Raw genomic sequence first — 16,652 nt, forward strand, 5'->3', positions numbered from 1 at the left:
ATGACTTCCTATTACTTCTCAACGGAACATGTTTTGATAGACTTAGACCCCAAGCCACTGTGATTTTGACCAAATTTGAAAATTAGGCTGCGTCTTACAGTCTCCAATTCAGTACCAAAAAAACTGTCACGATTGTATTCCCCAATGCCAAATGGGTCTCAAGACGACCAGCTTCATAACTCTGTGGAGTTAACATTGCAACGAGGGAAACCATGGATTATCTGGGATTAAGATTGCATTATCAGCTTTCCTGTTTGCCCCACCTTGACTTTATCTACAGCAAAGTTACTAAATTTCAAGCTAAACTAAATAGAATCTCTGAAGTCGACTGGGCGATTGGCCCTGATGTTCGAAAATTCATCTACCTAAACAGCACTCAGAAACTTATCTTCTGTGGAGCGGAAATTTGATTTTCCCAACAGGTAAGAATCATTAATGGATTGAAAAAAATGGAAAGAACTTCTTTACTATCTATCACTAAAGCATACAAGACTACATCTACTGACTCTCTCCAAGTACTTTCTGGGACAATCGCTTTAGATATGGTAGTAAACGTAGAAGCTCAACTTAATAATATTTTTCAACATGAAGAACAACACATAATCTATAAACCTAAACCTACACCTTATATTTACCATCCGGTTGAAGAAGTTTTACTTAAATATCAACTATATCTACCTACTTATAAGGGACTAGAATTATTCACATATGGATCGAAACTTTTAGTTAACAATGAATTTAAAACAGGATGCGCTTTCGTGGCCTATCTGGAGGGAGAATCTGTTGAAAGAAAAACCTTTCGCATCTCTGATCACGTTTACGTGTTTAAGACTGAATTATGGGCCATTCTAAAGTCGATTCGTTGGATTAAAGAGCAAAGAATTACAGATAAACATGAGGGATAAAAATTAACTTGCTATCGAAAATGACATCTGAAAATTTTGTGTGTTGCACAACTGGTATACTAATGTAATAAATGGAGATATCGGGATTATTATGAAGAGTGCGTTTATGACAGAGATGGATGAAGTAATTTTTAGATCGCAAAAGGGTGCGGTCATGTGATCACACCATAGTCTAAAATTTTGTTCACGGCTATCTGCAGCTGTCGTTCGATGACTCTCATGTCGGATCCTGAGCACAAGATGTGCAGATCATCAACATAAAGAAAGTCAGGGGCAGCAGGGGGCAATGCATTCAAAAGCAGAGAAATACGAATGATGAATACTGTGACATTTAATACGTTGTCTCGTGGGACACTGTCAAACTGAATGTAAAAGGCAAAAATGATAGTTCCAAGCTTAACACGAAAATGCATCTCGGCAAGAAATTTTTGAGGAAAATCGACAAATGAGCTCGGAGTCTCGTGTCTATCAGTGCCTTGAGAATTCCATAACGAGAAGACTAATCATAAGCTTTCTCAATATCAAAATAGACAGAGACAAGATGATTCCACACCGCATAAAGGCATTACGGATTTTCGTTCAAGTCAGACAATGTTATATCTACAGTTAATCACCCGTTACTAGAAAATCTGGAATGGTTTGCTTTTTTTCAAAGTAATAAACAAGTTGAGAGTTAACCATCTGTTGAAACGTTTTACCAAGACATCTGGTCAACTCTATAAGGCAATTGTTCACTAGTCTCTTAGAGTCTCTACTTAGTTTTAAAATGGATATCGCAATGCTTCAAGCCACATTTGTTCCGTCCATATTCTGTTGAATAGAAAAAGTACATTTGACTCAGATACATCACTGGAGCCCCCAGATCCATGAGAATGAAAGATCTAAGAAGAGATTTAAAAATCAACAAAATAGCTGAACACATAGCTGAACTATGTGCAAGTTTCTTCAGAGATGCACTCTCTTGTCATACGTGCAATTACTTTAAAAACTTTGATTTTGAGCTCATCAAATACAACATAAAATATAGCCCGGCAACCTCCTTTTTCCTATCCGATGGAGTTTTGTCCCGTAAATTTAGTTGTAAATACTTGTATATATTTTTCGCATTTATTATCATGTATTTTTCCTATTTCTCTGAGGCTAAGTGGCAACTGCGCACCTGAGTAGCTCGGGGGTAATACCTCCAGGAGAGGCGAGGTAGTCTGCCACAAAAACGTCTTCTCTGTCTTAAATTTGTTTGTTTAATCTCGCTACTTCATTTTAATTTTCTCTCAATAAATGTTACTGAACCCCAACTTTCACCATTCAGTTGCGCTTCGGCGATTTATTATTTATTCCAACTCAGATGAATTAGGTAGAGCCCCTCACGGGGCTGATGCTAAGATAACCACCACATATGAGTATGAGTATGTTATTTGTTTTGTTTTGTTGGTTTATTAAATATATACTTTAAGTTATCATGTTTCTTACTTGGAATACTTCGTCAAGGATACTCACTGAAAAACACGTGGCGACAACGATGGGATCATATTCCACTGCGTGAAGAAGTTCAACTTCAATTGAATTTCTGTGAAGATGAAATTTCTTAAAGACTGTGGCCATGGATATTGTTGACGTGATCCAATAGCGGTATTATTTAATGCTTCCGGTAGGTGTTTTAAATGTTTAAATGCGCTTTTACTACTTGCGATATTTTCGTCTGGCTTAAGTTAAATTTCGCACTCAGATGGTGACGATAGGCTCTATTCAGGAATTTGATACTTCAAATCCAAATTCATTCGAGTTATATGCTGATCAAATTACTTACTTTTTAGAGGCTAATTCTATTATAGAAGAAAATAAAGAGCGTGCGACTCTTTTGGCTGTTTGTGGAATTAAAACATTGTCTATAATTCGAACTTTGGTTTCGCCAAGAGAAGTTACAGCATTTGAATTTCAAGATTTAATTAGGCTTTTGAAAGAACATTTTTGTCCTAAATCTTCAGAAATATTTCGACGTTTTAAGTTTCATAAAAGATTTCAGTCAAAATTAGAATCTGTGGATGCTTACATTACTGAATTAAGGAAGCTTGCCGAAGATTGTAGTTTCGGGGAAGCCTTGTCAGAACGATTGCGAGATCAATTAGTCTGCGGTTATTCGTGATGAAGAGGTTCAAAGAAGATTATTGGCTGAATCAAATTTAACACTTGAAAATGGAATTTCTGTTGCCGTAGCATCTGAGGTTGCGGCTTCCCAATCAAAACATATTCATACTCAAAATTCTTCTTATTCTGAGAATTCGGATGTGGTTGATTTCGCACGTGGTCGGAACAAAAGAAAAAATGCGCGTTCTAAAGTGCGTTTCGGTTGCGGTGGTAAACATGAATTTTCACCGTGTAAATTTAAAAATGCAATATGCCATTCGTGTGATCTTATAAGGGTCATATTGTAAAAGTTTATCGGATGAAAAATAAATTTGAAAAACAGCGTGCAAATGAAATTGAAGTTCAACCCGAATATTTGAATGTCTTAAGTTCTCAATCTCCGTTTAAGAAAAACGTTATCATTGAGGTTGATAAGGAAAAATTAGTAATGGAAATTGATTCGGGTTCTTATTATTCGATTATTTCTTTGCAAACGTTGAATAAAGTATTCCGTTCTAAGAAACCCGTGATCGGAAAAACTTTATTTAAACTGCGCGACTTTTCCAAAAGTGCATATAAGTTGAAATTGTGCATAACCTTTTCAAATCAAAGTTAGAATTGTTAATTTCAAATAATCACTGTACGAATATTTTGGGGTATTCTTGGTTTGAAACTTTAGGAATTTCAATAACTAAATAAAATTAGAATGGGAATTATCGAAAAAGTTCTTAAAAAATGCGATGATATTTTTGTTAATAAATTGGATTAGTATACGGGTAATCTAGTGTCGCTTCCTATAAATTCGGATATGACACCTGTTAGATGTAAAGCAAGAAGCGTGCCTTTGGCAATGAGGCCCAAAATTGAAGCTGTCCTAGCAAAAATTCAAAATGAAGAAGTTATTGAAAAAATTTCTAATCCAAAATGGTCAACACCGGTTGTTCCAGTGATTAAACCGTCAGGTGAAGTACGTTTGTGCGGAGATTATAAAATCACGTTAAACAAAGCAATGAGCTCACATCCTTATCCAATTCCCGCGGTAAATCTCCTTTCGAATCTTGAAGGAGGAGGCTATTATACTAAGATAGATTTGGCTCAGGCATATTTGCAATTACCGATTGATGATGCTCCCGCTGAAGCTCAGATTATCATCACGCATAAGGGTGCATATAAGGTAAAAAGGCTTCAAATCGCAATTAACGTAGGCCCAGGAATATTTCAGAATTTAATTGAAGATTTGTTTTTAAATTTAGAAGGTGTTGTTCCTTATTTTGATGATGTACTTGTCAGAGAAAGTTCGGAAGAAGAGTTAGCCGTTCGTTTGAAACACGTAATAGAGCGTTTGAGAAAAGCTGGTCTTAAAGCAAATGGGGACAAATGCTTATTTGGGGTAACTGGAGTAGATTTTTTGGGCTACCGTATCAATACGGAGGGCATCCACCCCTCCAAAAGTAAAGTAGAAACGATTCATGCTTTTCCAGTACCTAAAAATAAGGTCCAGTTACAGGCGTTTTGGGCTTTAATAAACTTGTATAATAGTTTTCTAAAGGGCAAAGCTGCTAAAGCTGAAGTATTAAATACATTCTAGATAGGGATTCAGTGTGGAAATGGTCTGAAATCAAAGATGAAGCTTTCAGATATTTAAAAGAATTGTTAAGTTCCGAAGCGGTATTGGTTCCGTTCGATGAAAAATTACCGATAACTTTAGCTTGCGATGCATCTCCGTTTGGCGTAGAAACTGTCTTAAGTCTTGTTCTTGGCAATGGTTGTGAAGCACCAATAACTTTCGCATCGCGTACGCTCACGTCGACAGAAAGAAACTATGCGCAAATCGACAAAGAGGCGTTGGCAATTGTTTTCGGTATAAAAACATTTCATTATTTTGTTTATGGACATAAATTCACTTTTATGACTGATCATCAGCCTCTGATCGGAATTTTTTCAAAAAATAGGCTTTCTAAAGAAATTTTGTTTCTGCGTATGCTGAGATGGTCTTTAATACTTAACGCATATGATAATACTCTAATTCATAGACCAGGAAAAAGAATAAAAAATGCAGATTCTTCAAGTAGACTTCCAAAAGAGACTAATAAATTTAAGGTTCCCGCTCCTTTAGAGGTATTGTTTACCGAGGATTTACAAGATCCTCCTCTTCAGGCTGCAGAGATTGCAAAATTAACTTTGATTCAATTTTGTCAAGAGTACTAAATTGGCTTTTGAGAGGATGGCCAAATGAAAAACCGGGTAAAAAATTTTAGACTTTTTTCTCGAAACGCAACGAACTTTCTACCCATCGAAATTGCTTATTATGGAGTAAAAGAGTAACTATTCCAGTGTTGGGTAAATCACGTGTTCTCCAGGCTCTACATCTGGGATATAGAGGGATTGAAAGAATGAAAGCTCTCGCAGTTCATACGTGTGGTGGCCAGGCATGGACTATGACATAGAAGTGCATGTTCAAAGGTGCCAGGGACATGACGTGTCAACAGACACGTCATGCCCCTCCTAAAGCTCCAATGCACCCTTGGAAGATTCTAGAGAAACCTTGGTCCCGTCTTCATATAGATTTTGCAGGTCCGTTCCAGGGACAGGCATTCCTCATCACAGTAGATGCCATTTCGACGTGGACAGAAGTGTATCATATGACTTCAACGTCTGCCTCTTCAACCGTCGATATCGTCTCGCAGTGGACTGATCGTTAAGACACGGTTCCCAGCAGATCACCGAAGTCAAGCATCACTGGCTGCGGTCAGTGTGCGGGTGGGTGACCACTTGGATCAGTCTGCGTAGGGACCGAGGGTGTGTGGTATTGGTCCTCGTTAAACTGTTCTACCGTAAAGTGCTCGACTTCGCGTGCAGGTCGTTGGGCTGCCGAAGAAGGGGTGCCATCCCCTCTGCAGAGGATCAAAATTGTGATGGCATGTCTTCGGATCATCCTCAGGGATGTTTCCCAGACCGTCGCCAATAGCCCATTGTGCAGCTCTAGTGCTACGTCAATTAACAGCAACAACATCAACCGTCGATATCCTGCGAGAAATCTTTACTACCCATGAGATACCTGAAGTCATCGTTTCTGATAACGGAGGCCAGTTTCGAGCATTGGAGTACCAGACTTTCTTAGAGAGGAATCTTTTTTTTAGTGGCGGGCACTTGGAACTATTGTCTATTGGCCACAGAAAGTGCCAGAACTGCTAACTCTCTTTTCGTTACCCAGTGGGCAGCTGTGGCGAAGCCACGGCGGTGGAGCAGCGTCGCCCAAGAGAGGAATCTCGTCCGAAGGGTTATGATCGCACCAATAAGACGTTCGTCCGGAAATGGTCATGCTGAAAGAACAGTCCAGACCGTGAAATATTTCCTAAGATGTACTGTGAAGGGAAATTAGAAGAAACGTCGAGCCAAGTTCCTTCTTCAACAACATTGCACTCCTGCCACAACAATAAAGTGCTAGTCCTGCGGAACTGTTGAAGGGGAGGAAGCTGAGAATCGTCATAGATTGACTAGATCCAGATCTGACGGCTACGAAAAAGTTGAGACAGGAGCAGGATGCGTATGGAAAATATGGCGATTTTCCTCAAAGATCGTTCAGTGTCGACGATCCAGTCTTTGTGAGAAACTATGGACAAGGTCCAAAGTGGTTTCCAGTAACGGTAATTAAACCCACGGGTCCAGTTTCTTACCAAGCTGTGACAACAGGTGGTGGCATGGTTAAACGTCACGTAGATCCAATGCGAAATATTCCTGATAGTTTGACAGTTCCGTCTGATCCTAGTGTAGCATCTCCACCTGCTGCTCCACAGAGTCCTGAGACTGAAGTACCATCTTCCATTCCATCTAGTGCGGATTCTTAGAGTACAGTAGTTGAACCTATAATATCAAGTTCCAGAACAGACTTCAAGACTTTGAGGCCAAGACATACCATCGTCAGGGCAAGCAAGTTCAAGGATTTTGTTCTGTCTATCCTAGGACAAAAGGGGTGTTGTGATGACAGTCGAAGTCACCTTCCGTCATTACTACGAATTAATGACAACCTGTAGTTGCTGAACAACGGCGCTGCCTTACCTTTCCAGAGAGTATATAAACACGTTACTAATAGATGTTCATCGCTAATCTTTATTACTTGCCGTTAGCATGTTATTTGTTATGTTTTGTTGGTTTATTAAATATATACTTTATCATGTTTCTTACTTGGAATACTTCGTCAAGGATACTCACAGCACAACAGTGACTCTCTGAACTAGAGACAGAAACAAATGCCTCACCAAATATATTGAAAACGTCGGCAAAAGAAAAATTAATAGTGCAGTTAAAAAAAAACTTGATGGTAAAATTTATGATGTATGCCGTTCGCACTTTTGACTCTCAACAAAACCTATTTGGGAGATGCCGAAGAAGTTATGGACGAAACATAACGGGTTAAAGATTCTCACTGACCTTTGCAATAGATTTAGTCCGTCAACTTTCTTTGTCACTTTTTGGCGTTTATATTACAATTTTTATTTTAACAAATTTTACAACGAGACAATGGATGACGATTTAGAAGTCATGAAATCACGTTTCAACAACTATTCAGACTTGCTCAAAACAAAAAAGGTAAAAATGAAAACTTATATAAACTTGGTACACTTTAAAACAACTGTACACAAGGAATAATTTTACTGTTTGCAAGGTAGCTTTCATTTCAGCGAATGAAGTACCAGTAAATGAAATAAATCTAAGAGAAGTCTTTCGTAAGGATTCAAACCTAGGTGGTCAAAGGATTTCATGATTGCAATTGTAGAAGCAAGTGCAACTTGAGTCGTTGCAAATGTAAAGATTAAAAAAGACTTTGCAATTTCAAATGTCACAGTAGCTTTTCCTGCCAAAATATGTAATTTTTTGTAAGAAAAATTTAATGTTTAATTTAAAGCAGTTATGTATTTCTATTTTTTTTTCCTTCTAGAAAAGTGATGTGATTAAGGATTAAAGTATACCCTACACTGTTTTTATTTTTTTAAAGATAAAGTGCACTGCCCAGGATACGTTTGCCCGGTATACCCTACACTGATGGGTTTTTGTTTAAGGTTAAGTTCCGCTACCCGGTATAAGCTGTTCTCAGTATAACCAAACCATAAGATGTTTCAGCATACTCATCAGTATCTTCAAATGCTGTTTAATATTTCCTCCCGAATTGTAATTCACATCGAACTCAATACAAGTTCGCGTTTTCTTTCTCACTTTGAATCCAAAAGAGGCAGTAATTGTAATTTTGACAATTTGTATTAATAATAACCGGATTTACCACTTTAACAGGAACACATATACAAAGCGGCACACCCATATCCCAATGCTATATAAACCGTTTAATCACATTTACCAAACTTCATTGGTTATTAATAATAACCAGTTATTAATAAAATATATATTAATAATAAGCAAAAGAATCGGTTATTATTATTAATGACCAGTGATTATTATAATAACCGGATTTATCACTTTCACCGTAACAGATATACTGTACCAGCCACTAGGTCAATGCTTTCTTTTTAAAGCAGTGAACATAGTCCTGTTGTTTGAACAAACGTAATAATATTGTGATGTCATCGAGCAAGAATTTAAGATCAGGGTAAAAGCTGCCACGAGTTTGTTTCTCAAATGCTTGAATCGTTTGCAATTGGTTAAAACATGCTTAATAGTTATGTCGACTCGACATAGAGAACAACTAGGTGCAGGATCAGCAGTCTGTATACGTTTATGGATGTAACAGGAATGACTAATGTGCAGTCTATTAATTATAAGTGGTTTATACAGTGCAACCTCTAGGGAGTGACCACTCACTGTTCCACAATAAAATGGTCGTTAAGGCATGGTCTCTTCATGGAATTCAAAATGTTATTCAAAGTACATGATTTTTCCCAAATCTAGTCAGATTTTAATTTTAGTCAGTGTCATTTTTTTTGGCGAAGAAATGCTGCTTGTGTCGGCGTCATGAAAACCGGATCAATCAATTAAATTTGGTGGCAATAAAAATTATACATACTGATATAATTGTGCAAAAACAAATTTACAAATTTTGAATGATAAAACTACTTTTTAAAAAATAAACAATTATGTTTTTTATTTAAGTTAGCATTTAATTTTACATCATAAAAATTTGTTAGCTTTAAAAAGATGAAAATATGCTTCTTTGTTTGATATGTATAGGTTTTTCAAAAATAACCTTTTTTTTTCTAATTTAACTTTCAACTTTAAAAATAAATCATTGATATCATCATCTTTAGTGCACTCTGACTGCAACATGAGGCTGTAGATCTCTTTCAGAGATCGTCAAAAAGAGCTCTCTAAATAAGTGTCTCACACTAATATCTCGAATACATTTTAATCTACTTATTTTAGTTAATATTCTTTGTTTTAATATTTTTTCATGTTTCCTTATTTGTCCTTTTCTGCATTTGGTGAAGAGGTTTGCCAATTTTTGGGAGAAATTTTGATGATCTCTCCTAAAGGTTTTCTTCAACACAAAGTCTATGGAAAAAATTCTGCGCCTTTCAAAAGTGGTCCCAAATAGGGGAGGTCGCTACATAGAGATAATCTCTCCTGGAGGTTTCCTTGTATTTTAATTTTTAATTAGTATATAAACAAGTTAGTTACTATCAATTATTGCAATCTAAATTACAAGATGTCCATTAAAGCTCAAAATTATTCTAAAATCAATATTTACAGAACAAATCCAAAAATATTAATTATCATAAAATATACATTGAAAAAAGTTCCTTACATCACACATAAACCATCAGCCAATACTTGATTTTGATTTAACAGTACGATAATATCAAGAAAAAAGAAGAATGACACTGATTGCATCCCAATACTTATGCAATATAAAGTAAATACTAAGAGAATATTTGAAAATTACAAAATTCTAACTAAAAATTTAACTTCTTTTAGAATTTAAGTAATTTAATCCCAAAAATATCCATTTATCAGAAATTATTGAATTTAGTAAAACTTTCAAATTAAATACAGATGGAATTGTTATTTTTCTTTTCAATTAGATGACTTTTAGTTTCTTCATGAGTAAAACACTAATTTATAACTTTAATTTTTTCATACAAGAAAAATAGTAATACATTTTTAAGATAAATGATTCATGAGACAATGTAAAACAGGAGTGCGAGAAGCACCAAATTAAATCAACAAAATGTTTAGATTTTTTGCTAGTTAAAGATACTGACTCTTGATATATTGTATTTTAACCATGTAACCTCATATAGAGTTTCTTTAAATTACTTTCAAATTTAAAAAAATATTTTGCTGCATGAGAAAAAAATATAAGTCTTAATATGGTTTTCGTAAGTGGAGGATTAATAGATGGTTTATTATGTATATGCAACACATAATATTAATGATCCCTGCTATCTAATAAAAAATGGATATTAACTATAGTAACAGTTGTTGCTAAAACATAAGTGTACAAAAAAATTCAAAAAGATTTGCCTAATTTTAATAAAATGTCATAAAGCAAATATTTTAAATACTTAAAACAGACAGATTAGTTTATTCAAGTTCCAGTAGACAACATTACTGGAACTTGTTTTGTTTATTTTTAATATAAAATAATACATTTATTATTTGTAAACAAAAATTCATTTACAGTTGACTTACTAACAGTAGTTGAAGAAAAAAAACTCAAGTATTTAAGGTTTAATAAAAATTTAAAAAAAACAGCGTCGAATAATTTTTAAAGGAACTACAAGGCATAGACATCAATGGTGCGGGGGGCAGTGGGTAGATGTCATTCTCAATAATAAGAAAACTCAATAAGTCCTAATCATTCATATTCATACACAGTAACACTAAAAGAAGATGTAACCACATGTAAATAAAATATAAATATCCCACATATAATTCATTTATTTTTGTGATCTGATGAATAACTATAATTTCAAAACAGGAAAATATGATAAAAATTACTGTTCTCTTAGAAAAGAAATTAGAAAATGTAAATTTTTAAAAAAAAAAAAAAAAAAGAATCCAATAAAGCAATTTGTTTAATGCAGATATGTCGCTCAGATTTCCAGAATCAGAGTTACATCCAAGATAGCAAATGTATATTATAAAACAGGGGTCTCCAACTTTCATGAGGCCGGGGGCCGCAATTTTACCAAAATTTTATATAGGACTCTTTAATGTTTGAAGAAACATTAAATATTACTGTCAGGTTTTTAACAAGTTGAACAAAATAAAAGTATTGAATTACAAATAATAATAAATATTTTCTTGGATTCAAAACTTGAGAAATAATTTTTTCTTGCACCGTTGATATGTTAAATTTCACAGAAACGAAGAAATTAGTGTTTTTTAAATTAAAGAAAAGTATTTTAAACCCATACAAAAATTGTCTGTAAAAAAAATGACAACTAATATACTTTAGTTCATGGGCCACAAAAAAGGCTTTCTAGGCCGGATGCAGCTCGCGGGCAGCCAGTTGGTAACCACTGTTATAAAACATGTATCACCTCTTAAAGCAGTTAAATGAAAGCAAAATATCATGCAGAATAAGGCTCAAAATTAACAGTGGTCTATTGGTTAATGACAACTAAAATTTTACTCAAACCAATATAAAATGGTTAGTGGCCCTACAGACCAGCAATCAATGCAAAAGAATGCTATGCTGTATAACTTTTTTTTTTTTTTTACTCTTACGTTTTTGTCACAAAATAGCATATTCCATCATAATCATGAAAATTACACTGAACTGAAATGTTCATTTAAATTCACTTCGTCAACTTTTTTTTAAAAAAGAAAAACTAATGTATGTAAACAAACAAGTGAATCCATTGGTCTGGTGCTACTAAAATTTCATTCAGACTACTATAGGGTCAGAGGCTTGACAGACCAGCCATCAATGCAAAGAAATTTTTTGCTGTGTCATTTTATTTATTTTTACTCTCATGTTTTTGTCACAAAATAGCATATTTCATCATAATTGTGAAAATTGCATATTCATGGAACTAAAATTCTTCAATTCAATTCACTTTGATAACTTTAAAAAAAAAATCAATATATAGTAACTAGTGTATATAAACAAACAAATAAAAATGTGTGCAAACTAGTTTTTTCTTTTTACTGGTCTCATGGTTCAGTGACAAAATTGTCTTAATTTCTCACTCAGTTGATTTCTGAAGATGGTGCAGTAAATTATAATAAATTTATTATCAATGATAATTATTTTCTTTGTATTAACAGTAAAATACTTTTAAAAAAACTAAGGGAAGTCTTGCAATGCTTCAATTATTCAAGCTATTCATTCTAATGGTAACATCAAAACAATAGTTGGAAAAATTTCTTTGAAACTTTATTGCAAATAAATCTTTCCCTAAGATTTTTTTTTTCATGAAGGAAAAAATATTTTTGTATGCTCTAAATTGGAATAAGCAATCAATTCACTTATTAAAATGCACATTAAAATAATATTGTGTCTATTAAATAGCAAATGGATTTTCTTATGCCAGCTATCAAACAAAACTGATATATATATATATATATATATATATATATATATATATATATATATATATAAACACAAGAATATTTGATGTAGAGAAATTAATAGGATTGTTTTTAGAATTTATTGATGTTTTATACTTGTGAAAGAACAATTATTATTACCAAGAAAAAGTGGAAAATTTTCTTTAGAAATGATAAAAAGTCTCAGCCCAATGCTAATGTAAGGTTATAATAATATGTTGCAACCATCACTTAAAAAAAAGTATCACATTCATGCATAAATATTTATATAAAAATGCACAACACACTGTGAGCAATAAATAAAATACATTCAATAATAAATTACACTGCAATTGAATTTCTTATGTCAAATAATACAAAACATATAATATGTAAAATATCAAAAAAGTATAAAATTCATACAACGGGGAATAAAGGTATTTGTAGGTACGCACTGATAAGAATCAGAACAAAATCTGATAATACCCAAAAGATTTAAATATGGTTATAATTATTTTATTATCTAAGCAATAAGTTATTAATATAATTTCATTAGTTATCTTTTATAAAATTTCTTGTTTTAAGCACTATAAAATGCAATTACTATGAAAATAATGATAATATCATCAAACATTAAATATAAACACTAATGTTATGTGTTTACGGAACATGGGCATCAGGTTTGTTCTCATTTTCAACGTTCTCAACTTTCACACGAGATTTTTGCTCAAGAGATATTTTGTTTGTACGAGATTTACGATCCGTTTTCCCGCATGCATCACTCACTTGAGGATTATCAATTGCGTGAACTTTCGATAAATGAGTTCTGAGCTTTCCCGGCCGCAGAAACGACTTGTCACAAAGAGTGCACGCAAACGGCCGCTCCCCCGTATGGGTAGCAGCATGATAGACTAGATAACCTTTTTGTTGATAAGTCTTCCCACATGTTTCACATTTATGTGGTCTTTCACCAGTATGCACTAATTTATGTAGCTTGAGTTTAGATACATCGCTAAACCCTTTATCACACATGTCACACTGATAGGGTCTTTCTCCGGTATGCACCCGATAATGGACTTTTAACGTATCCTCTCTTTTAAAACTACATTTACATATATCGCAAACATACGGTCTTTCATCCGAATGAGTTTGAATATGAATTCGTAGTGATGCGCACCGTTTAAAGTATTTCCCACACTTTTCACACTTATAAGGACTAACGCCAGTGTGAACTATCATATGGCAATTTAATTTCACCTTATCGACAAAACCTTTGTTGCAAACTTCACAAACGTGAGGCATTTTGTCTGTGTGAGTATAAGAATGGGACTTGAGTGCTTCTGAACGTTTAAATGTTTTATGACAAATTTTGCAAGAAAATTTTCTGTCACTTGAATGAGAAGTTAAGTGACGATTTAATGCACTCTTTTCTCGGAAACGCCGATCACAGAGGTCACAAGAAAATGGAGTTTCCCCAGTGTGAACGAGTGAATGTACTTTTAACTTGTATTTACGACTGAATTTTTTGTCACACACTTTACAAACAAATGGTAGAATATTAAAATGCAGCTTAGTATGCTGCCTTAGTACATTTGTTGAACTAAAATATTTGGAACAAATCTCACACAAGTGTTTGTTTTTACTTTTTTTGTTATCTAGCTCTGATGTCTTTTTAACTTGCACTTCACTGTTATTAGGACACGCCTCTGAATTATCTAAAGAATTATTATTAGAATTCGCCATGTTGCTAGCAGAGTTATCAGAAAGGCATTTATTATGAGGCATCTCATAAGTATCTACTATAGAATTATTAGAGTTATCAGAAGAGCTTTTATTATGAAACGCCTCTGAATTAGATAAATCATTATTATTAGTGTTTATTACGTTACTAGTAGAGTTATCAGAAAGATTTTCCGTTCTTTCACTTGAGTTACTGTTAGAATCTTCCATTGTATAAATTTTTGTCTACTCAGGAATAACAATTAAGGGACTCAACAAACTCCTGAAGAAATAACAAAATTTATTAATATTTTTAGGCAATTCAAAATAAAACTTTTATCAATTATTAGCATTTAATGCTATGTATTTATGTGAATAAATATTATGTCTGTGATGAATGACAATGTAATGAGCTCTATATCACAACCGAAATGAAACCGAGCAATTGTTGATGCATAAAATAAAACAGAGAAAATTGCCTAATAATTAGCTACTCATTATGAAAATAGCAAAACAGGCAGACTTCTAATGATAAATGTTCACAATAAAAGTACGTTATAAATCTTTCGGACTAATATAACAACTTCTAAGATAACAACACCTTACCATTCAACACCTTACCATGTCAAAAGCAACTTCCTACTGCATATTTTTGCCCGACTAAAGATTGAGCCAATAGCTCCCTTTTTTTTTAGATCAATTCTCACTGCATTTATTTTAGTCGAAGCTGAATCAGGACTTCATTGCGCGCATCACTGCTTAAGGACCTTCTCATTCGAAAAAGATATTGGCGATCGAAATGGGCTGCAGGTGGCGTAGAGCAGAACTCTTTTCCTATGGCAACACTTCACATGCTTTCCCCATAAGCGTGTGGAAAGTCATAGAGGAAGGAAGTACGTTAGTTTCTTTCTTGATTTTCATATAGATTAAAATCTTTTAACTTGAAAAACAATATGGAACTGATAACTACATTAAACATAGTTCTAAAGGAAAGTATCATGGAAATTTTAAAAAATATTTTTATTAAATAAAGAGGAAAAATATTAAGAAAGGGGAAAATATCGTAGTACATTCCTATACAACTGAAAAGAGGAGGAGAGGGAAGGGAGAAGGGCTAAAGGCATGAAACCGGTCTCTCCCCAGATGGCGTATTCGAGTGTTGCGATCGCGAATTCACGATTGCAATCGAAGTGTGGTTACAGAAATAAACTTTGAAAAAATGGCTTATTGGGGAAAGGAGGTATAGCCTTCTTGTACATGTTAACAGGCCTCACTGCGGGATTTCATACTGGAAATAATGCAATTTATGAGTTCCTGTAGAAGTTAGTAGCAGTCTCTGTAAGTAAAGCTGTTTTCAGAAATTCGATGGTTTTCGGAAGGAGGTTACATGTTATAATTGCCTTTCTTAAGCGTCCCAGAAATGCTCAATAGGGTTAAAGTCTGCCAATATCTTCATTTTATAGAAAATGATAAATCAGAATTTCTCGGCTCTTAAGATTTCTGGAAATCTTGAAACTTGGGTGTGGCCACATCGAGGCATGAGAGAAGCTGTAGCATCGCAGTTATGAACTAGCTATGATCAACGAATACTGATTTTCCTTGGTGTTTGCGTCTCTTGGCCAGACTTTCTCTCGACAGAACCGGTTTTCGGAAACTGTTTCCATAAATTGCACGACACTTGACGTTAAATTCAATTCTCTACAAATCTTTGAGACGAGCTTGCTCCAATTCCCCCACAATTTACCGACTCTTTTCATGATCTAAACGTACTCATATTTTAGATTGGAAATTAAATTAAAAGAATATTGTAAGATTGCTGCAAAAAAACACTGAGAAATTCGCAAGATGTTCATTTACGTCGCACTAGAGCAGCACAATGGGCTATTGGTGACGGTCTGGGAAACATCCCTGAGGATGATCCGAAGACATGCCATCACAATTTTGATCCTCTGCAGAGGGGATGCACCCCCGCTTCGGTAGCATGACCTACACGAGAAGTCGAGCACTTTAAGGTAGGACATTTTACCGAGGACCAATACCGCTCACCCCACACTGACCGCAGCTAGTGATGTTTGACTTCGGTGATCTGTTGGGAACCGTGTCTTCGATCAGTCCACTGCGGGACACTAAATTGTTTACAGATAATCCTCTAGATAATTAAAAAAAAAAAAAACTAGACGCTTAAAAACTGAGATGTGTTCAAAAACAACTTTTTACCTTATTTAACTGTGCAACATTTATTTTGCAAATCTCCATGGACGATTACACTAAGTGACAATCTTAGGCTGTTTACATGGCAAGAGAAAGTTCAAAGTACACTTAGCAACACAGTCTACGAGTAAACTTCGAAAATCTTTCTTTTTTGGCTATATATTAAAACACCAAAAAAAGAGTGTTGTAAAGCTAGATTTAGATTTG

At 34.4% G+C, this 16,652-nt stretch overlaps 1 protein-coding gene across 1 annotated transcript; it reads right to left on the bottom strand.

Annotated features, from left to right (window-relative positions):
* Positions 1–10,557: 10,557 nt before the first annotated feature.
* On the bottom strand, positions 10,558–14,873 carry LOC147803091 (uncharacterized). Its single transcript, XM_087153386.1, has one exon. It carries the CDS (start codon positions 14,463–14,465, stop codon positions 13,176–13,178), a length of 1,290 nt encoding a protein of 429 aa, XP_087009512.1. The 5' UTR covers positions 14,466–14,873; the 3' UTR covers positions 10,558–13,175.
* Between the last annotated feature and the right edge of the window lie 1,779 nt (positions 14,874–16,652).

Source organism: Parasteatoda tepidariorum, chromosome 10, assembly GCF_982258835.1.
Source record: "Parasteatoda tepidariorum strain Cologne lab strain chromosome 10, Ptep-v5.0, whole genome shotgun sequence".
In the NCBI taxonomy this organism is placed as follows: Eukaryota; Metazoa; Arthropoda; class Arachnida; order Araneae; family Theridiidae; genus Parasteatoda; species Parasteatoda tepidariorum.

Excerpts from the sequence above, each read along its gene's own strand:
- LOC147803091 (XM_087153386.1), bottom strand. The coding sequence starts at position 14,465 with ATGGAAGATTCTAACAGTAACTCAAGTGAAAGAACGGAAAATCTTTCT.